Raw genomic sequence first — 17,471 nt, 5'->3', positions numbered from 1 at the left:
TTATGCTCTATACACTGAGAGTAATTTAACTTGATTTAACATATAACAATAGATCGGACGATAGATCATTAGATGATAGAAGTTATCGAAGGCATCTCAGTTGTATAGTTTGATGTGTTGAGATGTATCACTGGATTGGTTATCAATGTTATAATAAGTTTCCTCTGATGTTAGAAGTTTTATTAATAAATCTATATTAATAAATAAAAAGTACGTAAAAATTGATAAGTCTGTTCGTGGGTCCTTAGCTAAAATAAAATAAAAAAATACTACCAAATTATTACATAAAATTAAATGTTCAGTTGTTGGAGTATGAGCAAATTAATATCCGGGTGCAAATAGTAAAAGATAAATGTAAATACTGCACAAAAGTTTTGATTGTTTTTTTTATGAATATTATCACATGTCTTAACTGTTTAATAGAAAATTTGTGCTGTCTAAATTTAGTTAGCTATCTAATTCCGTGACGTCGGATTGTCGATAAAAAAATTGACTGAAAAAGTCAATTGTCCATCATTGTCAGTGTAGTATATAAGTGTGTGTAACTAGTGCATGCTATGTTATTGTTATGGTACAGGCATTAGTACATCGCTCCTATTGTCCAAATTATATTTTAGTATATTATATAACTAAACTAAAGATAGGATTTCGTAAGCGCAGTAAAAAAATAGCCTAAGTTCTATTGAAAGTCTCGACAAAATCGGTCCATACGATTCGGAGATTATTCGTATGGCCATTTCCCGCTTGCGCCTTATCGTCGTTGAAGTTCTAACACCACGGATGTCAAAAATAGCAACTTTTCAGGAGAGAGAAAAAACTGCATAATTTTGTATAGATACTATAATAATACAAATTAATAATATACGTATACTTAATTATAGTTCTGTTTAATGTAGAATTATTTACTATTTATAAAAAACAGTTATTAACCCAAATGTAATGACATACGTTGTTTTGTCACTTTAATATCTAAATTGACATGACTTACGCCATTTTCTATAACGAATTAACAAGAATGTTATATTTATTAATTTATTTTATCACAATGCAATGAGTTTTTTTATTTATTAAACATTATACCTATTATTTAAGTATTTAAACATTTACCCTTACCAAGTATTTTAAATTTAATTGCACTTTTATTACTATTGTCCATAAATTTACTTTGTACTGGAGGACATCGATATTAATTGAACAAATCACATAAAGTCTTGCATACATAATTATACTGTAATAATAATTATAATGTAACAGTTAAATATTTAACATTTATTATTAAACAAAAATATCTTAAAACAATAAACAGTCTCAAAGACATTTTAAATATTCCCAAAAAAAACAAAACTCAACAAACTTCAACAAAACTTTTCATGAAATAAACCTAATAACATTACACAATATCAAGATAAAATACCTAATAATAAAATTTGAGGTCTTATGTGGCTAACCGTCATAAAAGCTATGACAATCACTAGGTATGACACATTTTAATTCTTGTAAATGGGTCTATTTTATCTGAGAAATTGGTATTCTGCTTTGGTACAACTTTGGTTTTGGCAGAGTGCTTCTTGGTTTAGGTATTTTGGGTAATAATACATAGTCGTCATCATAGCTTAGTTTGTATTTTATAAGCCCTTCAGGTGTAACTAATGTGACTTACGTGCTGTTTCCAAATATAACGCCGATTTGGTGGATTCCGTGTAGATGCATTTTCTTAATTTCACGAGTTTCTATTGGCCGATACGTGTTTCTGATTGGCTAAATAGATGTGTCTTTCGATTCTCTAGCAAATGGCATCAAAATGTCAAAATGGCCAAAAAGTGACTTACGTGGTGTTAGAACTTCAACGACGTTATACTCGTAATATAAACAAAAATTAACTTTAACTGTTAACTTTAACTTGCGTTAAATTTTCGTAAATTAAACGCTTTAACGATTAACGAAGTTAAATTTTTATTTAACGAATTAACGATTAACGAAGTTAACTTTTTGATTAACTGTGCCCACCTATGCCTACGGTTATATTAACAGTGAATGTGTTAGTTTCTTAGAGTTTCTGAGTTAAGAGAGAGTCGTAAGGGATTTATATATTATATTTAACGTTCACATTTGCGCTATAGTCAAACTAGGATATCTGGTCAGGTGATAGAGACGTTGCTGTCAAGTTTAGTACTGTCACAAAAAATATAAGACAGACCGGAGTACAACAAGAATATTGATACTTTTTGACATTGACAGGGTGGCGCTAGTGTGCTATCATAATTTAGTTAGACATATCCACCGGGTCAGATAACTTTGTCGGTCTGTACGTGTTACATGTATTGACACATACTGTAATCTTATGTTCTCTTTGAAAAAGTAGAGACTGTTTGATGACATTTGGACTTGCAAAAAGTTTATCTGAATATTAAAAACTTTGCTTTGCTTATTAATCTATTTAATGATGGATGTAAGAAACAAGACAGTAGTATTAAAATAAAAAGTTACATCATGTCAAATGAATTGTAATTGAAATAAATACCACATTGAAAAAAAAATTGTGTTGTAAAAATGTGTTCTTGATTTTTTTTTCGCATTAAGTATTTTACGCGGACGATGTCGCGGGCACAGCTAGTTATTTCATAATTATACTCTCAAGACGTAATAATATTCAAAGTCTTATGATATATTTGTACATAAGTGATGAGTGTTTAAATCCTAAGAAAGTACTATGCGGTCACAATAACATGGTACTGAGTATTTTCGTTTCTTTCCCTCTCTTGCATATTTCGACTTTATACGTGATGACGTCATACGATCATGTAATGTTATTGTGCACGTGTAGTACAATATTATGTAAAATATAGCACGTTTCAAATAAGAATGTGCGGGTCAATGACCTCGATCTGTCAAAAGAGAAAAAATAACGCATAAATATTTTTTCGATTTGAGAGCTATGACGTCACAATATGGCGGACGTTATGCACATTTTTATTTGAAACGCATCGTAATTGAGGAAAAGAATAAATTCACAGGGATTATGAATTTTACATTTTTTATGAACAAAGCATTGTGGCTCATTTTACAATGGTTGATGGTGCAACTTGTTTGTAAATCTATGTCAGCTATAGCGCGACCAGTGTTATCTTGCCTGTAACAATGTGTGTTGTGTGAAAGGCTTCATATTGATAATTTATTTTATATTTATTTACGGTATTACGTAGGCACACCTCTACAAAGAAATTAAAACTGTCCAATTTCATGAAATAAAATTAATTCATTATATTTATTGACTTTAATGTTTATAATTTAGGAAGAATATTAACTTCGCAGTTTTGTTCGTTTAATTTTTTTTTTAATTTAAAAAAAAAAATAGTGTCCATATTGATCACTGATTATGACAATTCCAAATAACTATATAGATAAACTATATAAAAACTCTTAGAAAAATATTTTTAAACTATTAGATTTGTTACGGCGTGCCAAAAAGTCGACATTGAACTTGTTACCATAAAGATAAAAAAAAAGAAAAATAGATAATAAAACTTGGCTATGGTCGTTTCACCAGTTTTTATTACATCTGTGTGATTTTTCCAAAAATAATATTTTGGTGCTGTTCCTATTTTTTTTTTAACCACGGTTTATTTAAGTGTAAAACTTATCTAGTCCGTAGGCATAAAGGTATTATGTATTTATTTAATAATTCTTATTTCATCCATTCTATTATATTTATTCCTTGTGCATAAAGTTTTCTCTTGAAAAATAGTAATTTCATAATATAAAGGTTTGTTTTCGATAGCTGAATTAAAGAAAAAAAATAATAGGTTTTATAAAGTTATAAAGTATTTCTCATGAATTTATCTCGTAAATGATTTGATTGTAAATTATATTTTATGTGCATGAGGTGTAATTTTATTTACATTATGAGACTTTAGTTATACCGAACTAATGAAGTATGTATTTTTCATAGTATTTATTAGGCTTCAATATTATTCATAAGAGCGTATGAAAGACAATCACATTGTGCAACCCGTTGTTATTTTACATCAACAAACAGTTTAATTTCATAATTTGCCGGTGATATTATTTCAATATCCAGTATGAATGTTTTTCTTTTACATTTTAACACTAAAGGATTAATTTTCCATTCCTTTCCAAGTGAAAATGATTTCATTTACACTCATATAAATTATTTGCATGTATTAAAATTACAGTTATAGTAAAATATAGCATTTTTTATCCATTTTCAAATTTCGTTATAAACGGGCTGTTTTAACATTCCACGATGTTTTTAGAATTTTGTTAGCTAGTAACTATAACTTTTTAAAAGTAGTATTCATTGTAGGCAAATATTAATGCTTTTAGATATAATTATGTAAAAAAAATGACTTTAGTTTGATTCAGTGTTTTATTTTAGCGTTATATTGAATTTAATTTGTTTTTCTTATGGGCATATTGACCATACTTTATTGTTAGCACACATTAAAATATTTCTTCTTCTCTGTATCACTAAGCATAGCTTTAATCTAAGTCTCTTCAGAATTAAGCCGTATCTATCTAAAGTTGTAACTTTTGAAGTCAGAGAGGATTTTATCTTTTGATAAACCTCGGGAATGTTTTTTTTTTATGTTTCAGTATGAATTAATATTTTTTCTATTTAATAATGATTGATATTTGCAATGTATGTATAAAATATGAATTATATACTAGTGAGGTTTTATATAGTTACATGGAGTGGTACATTTAGTACAAAACAGCTAAATTAAGGGTTTTATAAGTTAGAGAGTTCATATTCTGAAGCAATAAATGAGTGGTTATAATATAAAATGGTTTACTTTTCCCTAAGTTCTTTTTAAAGTTTTGACGACAAACAGAAAGCATATTTGAATTTCAAAATACACATTGACTTATTAAAGTATACGAGATCTTCTCTAAAATCTGTAAACCTATGCAGCAATAGTAAGTTGTTTTCTTGTGTTAAATGTTATTAAACATATTCAGTCCTTTGGTTTGTACATCTTACTGATATTATAAATCCGAATATTAGATAGATGGATGTTTGTTTGAAGGTATCTCCGGAACGATTCAACAGATCGTGATGAAATTTGGTACAGATGTAGAACATAGTTTGGAAAACACATAGGCTACTTATTAAGTTTTTTTATGATCCCGCGCGGACGGAGTCGCGGCTGACTGCTAGTTATTCTATACTTAGAAGACAGATAATTCTGCTGGCTGACGTTTACAAATGAGGGACAGATTGAAAATAAATTTCTTATTTTAAATTATTTGTGTCATCGACAAACCTCAAATTCCAAAGATATTAATAATCTATAATTTATGCTCTTTGGTGTTATGTCATTTTGACATTGCTCTTTTGTCAATGTCAAATCTAGGTAATCGGTGGTGGTGGAACTTAAATAATTTGTTAGCGATATATAGCGTGTTACTAAAATGCTTCGAAGGTTAACTCCACTGTTAATCCAATCACGTACAATTAAACACACCGTTGATATAAAATGGGTACGACCGGAATACATTCCGGCTTACAAAGCCGAGAGATCTGGTGACTTGGAAGCCCTCCCTCCTATCCCAGAAACGGCTTTAGGACAAGATTACGCTTTAAGCGAAGAAATTAAAGAGTAAGTACTGAGTTTTTAAAATAAAAATAGACATTTACGATGTATTGTTTAGTTATAACCTCAATAAAATCATATTATTGGAATAGTTTTTTCTTTACACATCCATTGGGGAACCATGGTGTCATTCAAAATAACATCACGCTACCGTACTCTGTAATTCATAAAATTTACTCGTCTTAGAAAAATTAAAGGAGTATTACTAATATTACAAAATTTATATAATATTTAAATTGTCAAATGTCAAAAGTTCCACGAAAACACGTTTATTATTATTTTCAGTGCACCAGAAGCAGTTAAAAAAATATTTTCAGTTGGTCATCTTGGAAAGAAGGAATACAATATATTGGTGAAGTCATATTTTATGGATAAAGTGCGAAGGCATCAATATGATGAAAATACTGCTGAAACTAGAAGTTTGTATAAAAATATTTTAACAGAATTAAAAAAAAACATATTAATTGATATAAAAACAGCATGTCTGGTTTCCAAATATACTTTGATCTTATTGAAAAGGAAACATCATTCTTGTTCAATAACTCTATTTGTTATGTTAAAACACAAAAAAATACTTGTATGTCACTCAAGTAGAACTTGATTTGGTATTAATACGAAAATTAGATCAGTTGTTTAGGCTACAGGTGGTCAAAGGTGGTCATAAATTATTCTTGTATTCAGTGGGGTAAAATATGATGTTAATAAAACTCTTCATTTCAGTTGCGAGATTGACTGGACATATAAGATGTTTACAGGATACTATGGAAAATGATCCCAAAAATGTTATTGCCAAAGTAAGTATAAAAAAATGTACTCTTTCTCTCTAATGTTTCAAGTTGCTATATTTCAGTCATGTCAGATACTGGCCGTATAAATAAGGCCCGCGATTGCAATGTGTAAAAGAAAGAAGAATCATGTGTTTTAGAGCTTTTAGACTACATTCAATTCTAATTATTAATAATAAATAAAATGTAATAATAACTCAGTTCATTTTTATATTCAATCTGGTTCACCTGTGAATTCAAAATTTATATATGGCCCTTTGCAAAATTGAGTTTGGCATCTTTGCCAGTTTACTGTTTTCTATCTAAATGTATATTTACTTTTTAATTCATAGAAAACTGTTCAGGAGCTAATTGATAAGAGAAAAAAACTGTTGAAGTTCCTCAGGCAATATGATTATAAGAAGTTTGAATGGCTGCTGGAAAAACTTAATATTGAATACAAAGCACATCCAGAGTAAGTTTTTTTTTAAATTAAGTTTTAAGTTTCAAAGCTTACAATGTCTGCTTTTAGTTAAGTGTCTCAGTGTTTTTTCATCATTCCGATATTATTAAAAAAATAAGTGTAGGGTTCTCCTTGCTCTTTTGGGTATTTGACAGTTATTTTTTAATAAATTTCAGTGTTAGCTTGATAATCCAATCAATATCAGCTTTAAATATGTTAGTCGCGTGAATTAAAAAAAAATCGTACAATTATTTCCCCAGTACCTACAACAAGTTATCAAGAAAGGAATCTTTGAGAAAATTAACAGAGATGCATTGTGAAAATATTAAAAACAAGAAACTCGATGACTACAGAAACTTATTGGAGAGTCAACAAGGACCTTTCCTAACTAAAAAATTGGAAGCATTGAAGTTTATACGAAGTGAACAAATTGATTTACAACTACCTATCACTGTTACGGAACAAGATATAAAGAAAGTTGAAGAGCAGCTCGAGGAATGGACAATAAAGGATGAAATTAAACAACAAGCTAGGAAAAAGAAGAGAAATATACTCTTAGAAACCGAATAAAAAATGAAACGACCTGATTTTGGTATAGTTAGTAAAAATTTGTTATAACATTACGTGTTTTTGTATATAATATTGACAAATGGGCTCAGTCTGAGTGAAATACCATACCAGGAGCTCAATTTTATATTTATTGACATTCCCTTTTCCATTAATGAAGGGATGTAAAGGGAAAGGATGTGACAGGGCAGGTGATGGCTAGGGAAGGGAGGTATTTAATTGTTATCAGCCTAGGTACTAGTATTTTATGAGTATAATATAAAATAGAAAAAATAAAACAATTTTCAAGTATTTATTAAAAAAACTACACATATTTAACAATAAGTCAAATTAAAAAGATACAGCATGATATCGAAATTTGGACGGATATAATTTGCAAAAATGAGTTCATCGGACATTTAAATGTTGAGTTACACTCTTAATGCTAGAGGAAGACTTTAGAAAAATGATTTATAAATCTTAAATTAACGGAATTATCACACAAATAATATTTCATTGAAGCTTATTTAATACTCACATTTTCTCTTATTTTAATATATCTTTAAACATAACCTCCGACAATGGCAAGTATTCAAAATATTTTAAGTATAGATCAGAAAAACTCTCAAGTAAACTATTTTGTCATTTAATGGTCATTAATGCATCCCTTAGAGACCAATAAATGATTCTGAACTCCCTTTACGCTACAAAGGGAGACTAACTGACTATTAAATACACCAGAGCTTTGGCCGCTCTTGATTTCGAGTTTCACTGTTACTAGCGAGTCCCTTAATGAAGATTTAGAATAATAAAGTTACACTTAGGGATTGTTTAAGTTATTTCACAGGGACGTAGTGTGCGGTGCACGGGCGTAGGCAGTGGGTATGAATCCGGAGCGACGCGACTTAGGCGCGTGAGCCCACAGCCAGCCTTCTACCGTCTGCTGAGTTAGGTCTGCGTATACCCATTCACCTCGCTTCACCGAAAGATCATCGGGCGCTTGCGCCTGTAACAAAACTCCATCAATTTTCTCTTTTAAACATACACACACACACACAATCATACATACATCCAATACACATACACCCTAATAAGCCTGAGTCCGATACACCAGGCATGTAACTCTCACATCCGACGGTGCCCTAAGGCATTTTTTCCTTATATAAAAAACATACATCCAAACAAGCATCCATACACATTTGCTTGCACATACCTATATTTAAGCCTTTTAATTGTAAATAATTTTATCTATATATATAAAAAAGTCGTGTTAGTTACACTATTTATAACTCAAGATCCGTCGAACTGATTTAGCTAAAAATTGATGGGGAGGTAGCTTAGAACTAGGAGACGGACATAGGAACTTTTTTATCTTGTGTGCTTTCTTTTTTATTCCGCGCGGACGGAGTCGCGGGTAAAAGCGAGTTCTTAATAAATGTATTCTTTTTCTAAGTCTTAAGTTAGAAAATCTTGCAATTAGGCATTTAACTACTTTTTATAATATTACTATTCTGTTATTAAAACTATATAACTAAGATGAAAGAATCCTGGCTCCTATAATACGGGTCTACAACCTAGTTTAGGAACCAGACATACTATATATATCATACTTTTAAGCCTAAATAAACGATTTTTTTATTATTACTATTTTCCCTGCAGAAGGTTGGTATAGTATCTAATATTCATCCATACATATCTATCAGCCGTCATGAACTACAACAAGTGAATTAGGAAGCTCACGGCTCATCTTAATGTAGTAATACTGGGTACTATTTCTACTAACCTTATAGTCGTACAACATGACTAGTTCAGTTCCATGATAGCGTCCTTCAGTATCCTGCGTTGTGTTGTTGAGAGTTGTGTTCGACAACAAGTTATTTGACATCATTGTGTTGTTTGTATTAGTTGTTGGTGAATGTACGGGCTGCGTATTGTCCTGTTGTGTTGCTGAAATATAACAAAGTTATTTATTTAAATGTTTAATGAGATATTTTGAAAACTTTATGGTTTTAGTTTTAAACGATGATAAAACGATATATTATTTTTTTTAAAAAATCTTGTATCCCATATTCAATATTTTTTAGATTAAAAAAAAACTAGTATTTGCCAGCGACTTCGTCAGCGCAAAATTGAAAAAAGTCTAGTAATCAATATAGCCTATGTCACCGAGGGATAACTTCCCAACTTTCTCTGTGCCTAGCTCGCATTCCACAAAGTGGTGGGGTCACCTTTCCTAATCAGTCTCTTCCACTTCGCTCCATCCTCGATATCTTGGTCTGAGACTTAGCACTTCGTCATGTCTTTTAGCACTACATCTAACAATAGCTTCCCAACAATGAAAGACTTTTTCAAATTAATTCAGTAATTTCCGAGTCTATTCAATGCAAGCAATCAATTTTTTTCTCTTTATATTATTAGTATAGACAATTTACCTTGACTAACAGCTGGATATACAAATCCTGAAGGTATGAAACCTTCCTGACCATCACTCCTCACAATCCAATACCAGTCTGGGTCTTCTCTGTTTAAAACTGTTGAAAATCATTTAATTAAAAATATTCCATTCCAGAATCCAAGATTACATTATATCCAAACACTGCCTAATTGTTAATATTAATAAATATAAATCAAGACATTACACATGGAATTAATTCAAAGATAATTTTAAACAGAAGGCTAAATAGAAAACCGCACTTTTACAGTTTAGACTATCCTACAATTCTCTAATAATTACAAAATACTGACCTGTAACAAATTCTCCTCGTTCTACATCAACATCGTTCTCATCTCGTGCAGTAAATGTGTACAATACTACATATCGGCCAGACGGGTCCTTACTGAAGGGACACGCTTCCCCTTCGCTGCCCAACTCTGAATGACCATCATTAGTTGCACCATCCGATAAAGATAGTCTGAAAACATAGCATACATTTCTTTTATTGAGTGACCACTACCCATTGACTGCAATAAGTTATCATAAGAACATTTGAAGACCTAAAGTACATACTTCATCATAATGAAAAATATGACAGACCCTTTGACTCTTGACTCTTATTCAAGTTCAATTGTATAATTTTACATTAGTTATGAGATTAATAGTTTATTGCTGTAAATTTGTTATAATATATTAGGTTTCGGGATAAAAAGTGATTTATACAATTTGTTTGCAAGCTTTTATGTTTTATAACAACACTAGCTGTCGCCCGCGACTCTGCCCATGCGGCATTATAAAAAAACTTAATAATTAGCCTATATGTTCTTCCAGACTATGTTCTACATCAGTGCCAAATTTCATGAAGATCTGTTGAGACATTTCAGAGATACCTTCAAACAAACATCCATACATCTAAACATTCACATTTAATAACAATAATATTAGTAAGAAGTAAGATTTTACTTTATAGATATGAAATCTTAACAGTAATAAATGTCTTACTGTGACACATCTCTGTGTGCTAAATCTGTAGGTGACCTGCTCCTTGGCAACTTCTTCTTCAAATCATGATGTTCACAAGGAGCACAATATGAATGTGGTATGAATCCTTCACGTCGAGATTCCGCAACTATCACATACACCCAGTCATTTTCACGATACAATACATTTACTATTTGGCCACGCTTCACCTGAAATATTTAAAGTTAGTATTATTGATTTGTGTATACACTTTGAAATACTTTAATATGAAACTTAGATATTTTATGTTAAATAAAATATTACAAACCTCTAATTCATCATCAACACATGGTGCAAAGTCATGTAGAACTACCATTTTGGAATCAGGGCTGAGTCCATGTTCTTTCTCTATACCGACTCTGACTAAAGTTTCAATACTCGCAGATCCTGTGATCCTGCCCATGCCAGGACTCAGTCCGGAACCAGGTCTTGATAATTCTTTATCGGAATCACCACTATTTGCTGTTGAATAATTAATTAAATATTATTATATATGACGACTTGAATTTTATTGCTATTGTGTAACATGTTTTTGAATTTTTATACAAAATATAAATAGAGAAAGTAATATGGTAAAGAGAAAACCATGAGATAAATTCAATTTTGAATTAAGATATCATTTAAAAGAGGATACAAGCATTGTAACGTAATTTATTCCTTTAATGCTTAATAAGAGTGTTATACAAATTACAGATAAATTTTAGAAATAATAAATTACTAATAATATTTACGAATAGTCTAGATTACATTGTAAATACAAAACGAACGAACAAGCAAAAATTGTTTCGAATACTTTCCCACGGCGATTGTTATTCAGACGTACAGGTTCTTGTAAAACGAGATGAATTTACTAGTTTTCTATATTTATATTTATGTATAGAAAGTTTGAGGTCATTGACTCGCAAAGTTTTTCCAAAGACAGCTTTTCAATACTTACATTTTTTCTTCTTACCCCTTCGAATTCTAACCGGACACAGGAATGCCATATTTTTCTATTTTCTCACATAACTTTTATTATAAAATCGCCCTTATAAGCCGAATTCTTTGTGCAAATTCAGGATACAAACGATATACGGTATGCACTCATATGTCAAACTGGTTAGTCAAAAACTTTGAAAGCTCTCAGACCACAGATTGCAAATAGTATCGTATACGCACAATACATTTTAACTAATTTAAGTTTGTATTCAATGCATGGGTGTGCATAAAATTATTAAAATATGTAATTATTTCAGGTCAGTGATTTAATGCTATTTGTACATTACAATTTTAACGCAATCCTAATATAGCTTATATTAGGTCCTTACATATGAAATTGGCGTTTTGTATGGGAGGAACAAAAAGTCGAATATTTTTTAATATAATATATTTAATTAATCAAAGTATGAACCATTATTTTCTATGCACTTTTGCCATCTCATAGGTAGTTCATTGATCCCTTTACTAAAAAAACCAGTCGGACGGGAATCAATAAAATCTTTGAAGGCGATTTGGACTGCCCCATCGGAGTTGAATTTTTTCCCTTGCAAGAAGTTATCCAAATTTCGAAAAAAATGGTAATCTGTTGGAGCAAGGTCCGGGGAGTACGGAGGATGTCTTAGACTTTCCAATTGAAGCTCTTCTAATTTAGTAGCCGTCTGTTGCGCAGTGTGTGGTCTAGCGTTGTCGTGAAGCAGCAGTGGCGTGGAGCGATTGACCAGCCTAGGTTGTTTAGCCGCTAGCTTTTCCATCATGGTTTGCAATTGCTGACAATAGACATCAGCCGTAATAGTCTGGCCAGATTTGAGAAAACTGTAATGAACAATACCGGCACTAATCCACCAAACGCTTACAAGTAACTTTTTTGGGGTTAATTTTCGCTTGGGGCAGGATTTGGCTGGCTGGCCAGGATCCAACCATTGCGCTGAGCGCTTCCGATTATCGTAAAGAACCCATTTTTCATCACAGGTAATGATTCGGTTTAAAATACCTTCATTATTGTGCCGGTTTAGTAATGTAACGCAACAGTCGACGCGCGTTTGCCGGTTTGCTTCAGTCAATTCGTGAGGTACCCACCTTTCAAGCTTTTTAATCTTCCCAATTTGCTTCAAGTGAATTAAAACAGTTTTATCACTAACATCGCAGCCTGCAGCTAACTCGGACGTGGTTTGCGATGGATCCGCTTCCACAATAGCCTTCAACTCTTCATTATCAACTTGAGTCTCAGGCCGTCCACGGGGCTTGTTCTGCAGATCGAAATTTCCAGAACGAAAACGTTGGAACCAAAAACGAACTGTGTTTTCTATTGCAACACGACCACCATACACATCATTCACCCTTCGAGTCGTTTCCGCAGCACTAGTGCCACGGCGGAACTCGTACTCGTAAATAATGCGATATTTTAAGTTTTCCATTTTGTAAAATGAGTGACGCAAACAGAAAAAAACAGAAGAAAAAAAACAAATGAATGACGGTCATCGAACCACAAATACATGAGTCTATAGCTGTACAAATTTGAATTTGGAATTCCTTACCAAAGAGGAGAAATTCGTGATTAAAGTGGCCAGTACGAAAAACGCCAATTTCATATGTAAGGACCTAATATATATTGAGATTATTTAGCTAAAAAGACGATATCTCTAATCTCGACTCTTGATATCCCTATGTCCTATGTATATCGAGGGTCGGTCGAATATAGGGATATATTAGTGGAAATTATAAAAGTACCCGCGATAAAATTATAATAAGCTAGCGCTGTTGCCCGCGACTTCTTCTGCATAGAAAAAAAATCAGTATTTTTTTGGTGCTGGGGTAAAAAAAATCTATATCTGTACTACTTATACATTTTTTAGGGATAAAATGTACCCAATTCCATACTTTTATCAATCTATGTAAAATAGCATGCATCTAAAATGACTGAATGTGGACTGTGGAGTGATGTGACGTCGCGTTAAGTGAAGTGACGTGATCTGTGATGTCATGTGTGAAGTATAGGATGAAGTGGACTGTGAAGCGATGTGTGAAGATTTCTATAAAGTGAAGCGTGAAGGTATATACCTAAGTGTGAAGTGAAATATTAAAGTATTTAAGTATAAGTGAATTTTTAAGAGATTTATAAAGTGAGGTGTTGAAGAAGATATTTAAGCAGATGAAAAAGACTTAGTCGTAGATCATAAACTACGACCACATAGAAGACAGGCGTCAAGTGGAAGCTATTCCGCTTTTCGTTTGGTGAGTGTGTTCTATATCTGCGTTCAGGAGGCCTTATTTTAGCCCTCTTTCTATTTTCACCCTTTTCTTATAAGTTAATTATAAGGATGTGAAGGGGATAAGGATTTTATGGAGGAGGGGTCGCATAGGAAGGGGAAATACTCTCTTTCTGTGTGTCCCCTCCTCTGTTCATTATTAAAGATGTGTCTGGATGTCTATGCACAGCGATGGCGAATTCGATGATGAATTCAGGTGACCTCTTGGTCGTTTGCCTAATAATATAAAAATTTGTTGTATTGAAAGATATCAAAATTGAAAAATTGAACATTTTACTTTTACAGGATTGCGCAGTATTTGAAACAATTGGAACAAACAATGAAAGAATTTGATTACAATTTGAAACTTTTTCAGATATTATACCAAATTATGAATCTTCGTAAAATTATTAAATACTTTCATGAAATATATAATTAAATTTAAAACACTGGCTAAAGATTATTTTTATTAATTATAATCGATTTTTGAATACTGTTTCTAAGCACAAAGCTTGTTACAAAACATTGGTATACAAAATTACATCGATGAGCAAAACAAATGAATTATTGCAATTACTTATGCATAAGGGCGATCAAATTTCAGTAGAACCATAGTAAAATGAAAATAAATACGAAGCTGTTAAAATTCAGTTAGAAACAGTTAATTAGTGGCAGTATATTTAAATTGCTAGTAAGATGAGAACATTCTAAAGACTGTTTATACGACAAAGCATAAAATGTTTAATTCAAACCATTACTGAGTCTGTAATCGTTCGGTATTGAAACGAATGTTCGCCCCCAAAACTTTCCTATGACCTTTACATCAAACGATAATTTCCATCTTTATTGTGCTATAAACGATGTTTTGCTTCAGGTAATATTACACTCTTTTACTTATTATTTTGACCCTTACTTTATTGTTATTCGACTCCGTAATCTTATGATGGATGTTTGTTTGAAGGTATTTCCCGAACAAATCAACGGATCTCGATGCAATGGCACAGAAGAAAATAGTCTGGAAGAACGTATGGTTTATTTCTTAAGTTTTTTTTTTCAATACCGCGCGCACGAAATCGCGGGCGACAGCTAGTTAGGTAATAAGTAAACATAAAATACTTTATTTGTCTCTTTGTTTCTAGGCTCATTTGTAAAAATTGTAACTGTCTCTTAATAATGTTATACAAGAGCGCTGAGAAAACCAAATGTACACCACATTTGGTTTTCTTTATTTTTAATCTTAACAAATAACAGTAACAGTTTGTAACTAATCTTTTAATTGTAATTAAAATGGTTTTGGATTTTTTTTATTTAGAAATGATTCAATTATGTAATTATAATTTTTGCATTTAAATTTTTAGAGCTGGCAGCCCATAAAAATTACCATATTAAATATTAAATTCTAGGTACTGATTAGAATGAAAGCTTTAACATGATTAACCTGAATTATTTTTCATAAATAAACACGATAAGTAATACTGTAAGTAAACAAAATATTTTCTATTTGATGTGCAAATTTTACAACAATCATTTAACAGAGATTACAAATAAAATATAGTTTGCAAATACAGTTTCACTTTAAAAATATAGTTTACCTTTCAATGCTAAGAGAAGTCGACGTTAAAATGTTTACCTACCAAAGCTGAAATGATATCAAATAGTGTGAAGTATTCCACTGAACTAAGGCATTTTACCACAGAAAAATAAAACGTTATTTAACTTAATGTACGCACTTATTGAATTAAATATATTTATTTGAATTTAAAAAAAAATTAAAAATAAACATATGGGACATTACATTCATTGAAAAGAACATATTAAAAGAAATGATTGATCCTTTAATACACAAGAGTTTTTTTTTTGGAATGAAGGTAAATATATTTTTAATAATACCAGCGTACGTAATCTTTTCAATATTACCTATCCGTCCGATACTTTATGGACTTTGTCGTCGGCGAGGGAAACCGTTCAATCATTTCGTAATTTTATTCTTCAATATCCACACATCCTTTTGTATCGCATCAAAGAATATACGACTGTGTAAACAACATCGCCTATAATATATTACTATGGGTTTCAACTGCCGAAACATTTATAAAACACTAGCTTTTACCCGCGACTCCGTCCGCGCGGAATAAAAAAAATAGAAAACGGGGTAAAAATTATCCTATGTCCTTTTCCTGGTTCTAAGCTACCTGCCCACCAATTTTCAGTCAAATCGATTCAGCCGTTCTTGAGTTATAAATGGTGTAACTAACACGACTTTCTTTTATATATATAGATGTGTTGTGATTATTTAGAAGATGTACGCATCCGGTTTAGTATGTACAAAATATTAATTCATTTAAATTAACTGTTATCAATAATCAGTTATTTTAGTGAGTTTGTCAAATGATAAGATAGGCCAGCGGCGTCCATGTTGTTTTAGAATAATACCGTGTTAGGAATGGACTGTTGTGGGTAGTCTACCAAAAGGTTTTATAAGGAAGCATGCGCTGCTGCTCATCGCAGTCTCTTTTCACCCGTCATCGCAGAACGTCTGACATTTAGTTTAATATCGAGCTGTTTGAGTTTGTATTGTTAGGTGTTAGTACTGTTGAGGGTAGTCTCACAAATGTTAGGTGTTAGGACTGTTGAGGGTAGTCTCACAAATGTTAGGTGTTAGGACTGTTGAGGGTAGTCTCACAAATGTTAGGTGTTAGCACTGTCGAGGGTAGTCTCACAAAAGGGTTTATAAGGAGGCGTGCGCTGCTGCTCGGGGCAGTCTCTTTCCATCCGTCATTGCGGAACGTCTGACATTTTTGTTTATTTACGTTCGGTTTAAGTTTATACTACAGCGAGGATTATTATGAAGTAGAGTTAAATTCACTATTTCGCTGTTAATTTATTTCTTTTAAAATACTTTTGCATCAAATATCTAACAATATTATTTCGAGGACTATTTAGTAGTAGAGTTGAAGTCGTTATTCCGCCGTTATATTATATTTTTTAAAATGTTTTTGGAATTTTATTATACATGTTTCTTAGATTTTTCAGGGAGAATGAAGGGATCGATTCTATGTTTTTGTAATAATCATTTTACAGTGAAAACTGGGTCTTTTTCTGACTTTAGTTATAGTAAAACAAAAATCGTAGAAGTTTCGACGGTGAGTAACGAATTTCGGATAAAGTTGCCCCTTACTTTAATGTCTTGTAATTAAGTTGTTAAATAATTATCTCGTCTTACTTTTCTCCGATTGTTAAATGATTTTGTGTTGTTCAGTTTTACAGTAATTTTACTCTTGTTACAGAGAATAGTTAACATATAAATTTTTATTCGAAATTCGAACTTTTACAAATCGATATTAGAATTTAAAAAATTTGATGCCAAAAAAAAAATTAAGTTGAAAATTTCAATTATAAAAATAT

General features: G+C 31.5%; 2 protein-coding genes across 2 annotated transcripts; one reads left to right on the top strand and one right to left on the bottom strand.

The window, feature by feature from the left end:
• Nucleotides 1–5,356: 5,356 nt before the first annotated feature.
• Nucleotides 5,357–7,512, top strand: LOC106714525 (28S ribosomal protein S15, mitochondrial). The gene is made up of 5 exons (XM_014507588.2): nucleotides 5,357–5,621; nucleotides 5,901–6,034; nucleotides 6,336–6,409; nucleotides 6,733–6,854; nucleotides 7,103–7,512. Exons 1-5 carry the CDS (start codon nucleotides 5,434–5,436, stop codon nucleotides 7,410–7,412), a joined length of 828 nt encoding a protein of 275 aa, XP_014363074.2. The 5' UTR covers nucleotides 5,357–5,433; the 3' UTR covers nucleotides 7,413–7,512.
• Nucleotides 7,513–7,931: 419 nt separating this feature from the next.
• Nucleotides 7,932–11,984, bottom strand: LOC106714479 (SH3 domain-containing protein Dlish). Its single transcript, XM_045683230.1, has 7 exons — nucleotides 11,780–11,984; nucleotides 11,111–11,304; nucleotides 10,825–11,012; nucleotides 10,134–10,300; nucleotides 9,821–9,919; nucleotides 9,172–9,335; nucleotides 7,932–8,394 (listed from the first exon to the last, which is right to left on the bottom strand). Exons 1-7 carry the CDS (start codon nucleotides 11,826–11,828, stop codon nucleotides 8,230–8,232), a joined length of 1,026 nt encoding a protein of 341 aa, XP_045539186.1. The 5' UTR covers nucleotides 11,829–11,984; the 3' UTR covers nucleotides 7,932–8,229.
• Between the last annotated feature and the right edge of the window lie 5,487 nt (nucleotides 11,985–17,471).

The sequence above is a fragment of the Papilio machaon genome, chromosome 21, assembly GCF_912999745.1.
Source record: "Papilio machaon chromosome 21, ilPapMach1.1, whole genome shotgun sequence".
Classification (NCBI taxonomy): domain Eukaryota; kingdom Metazoa; phylum Arthropoda; class Insecta; order Lepidoptera; family Papilionidae; genus Papilio; species Papilio machaon.
The sequence above is the reverse complement of the archived record's forward strand: the minus strand, read 5'-3'. Positions and strand labels throughout refer to the sequence as shown.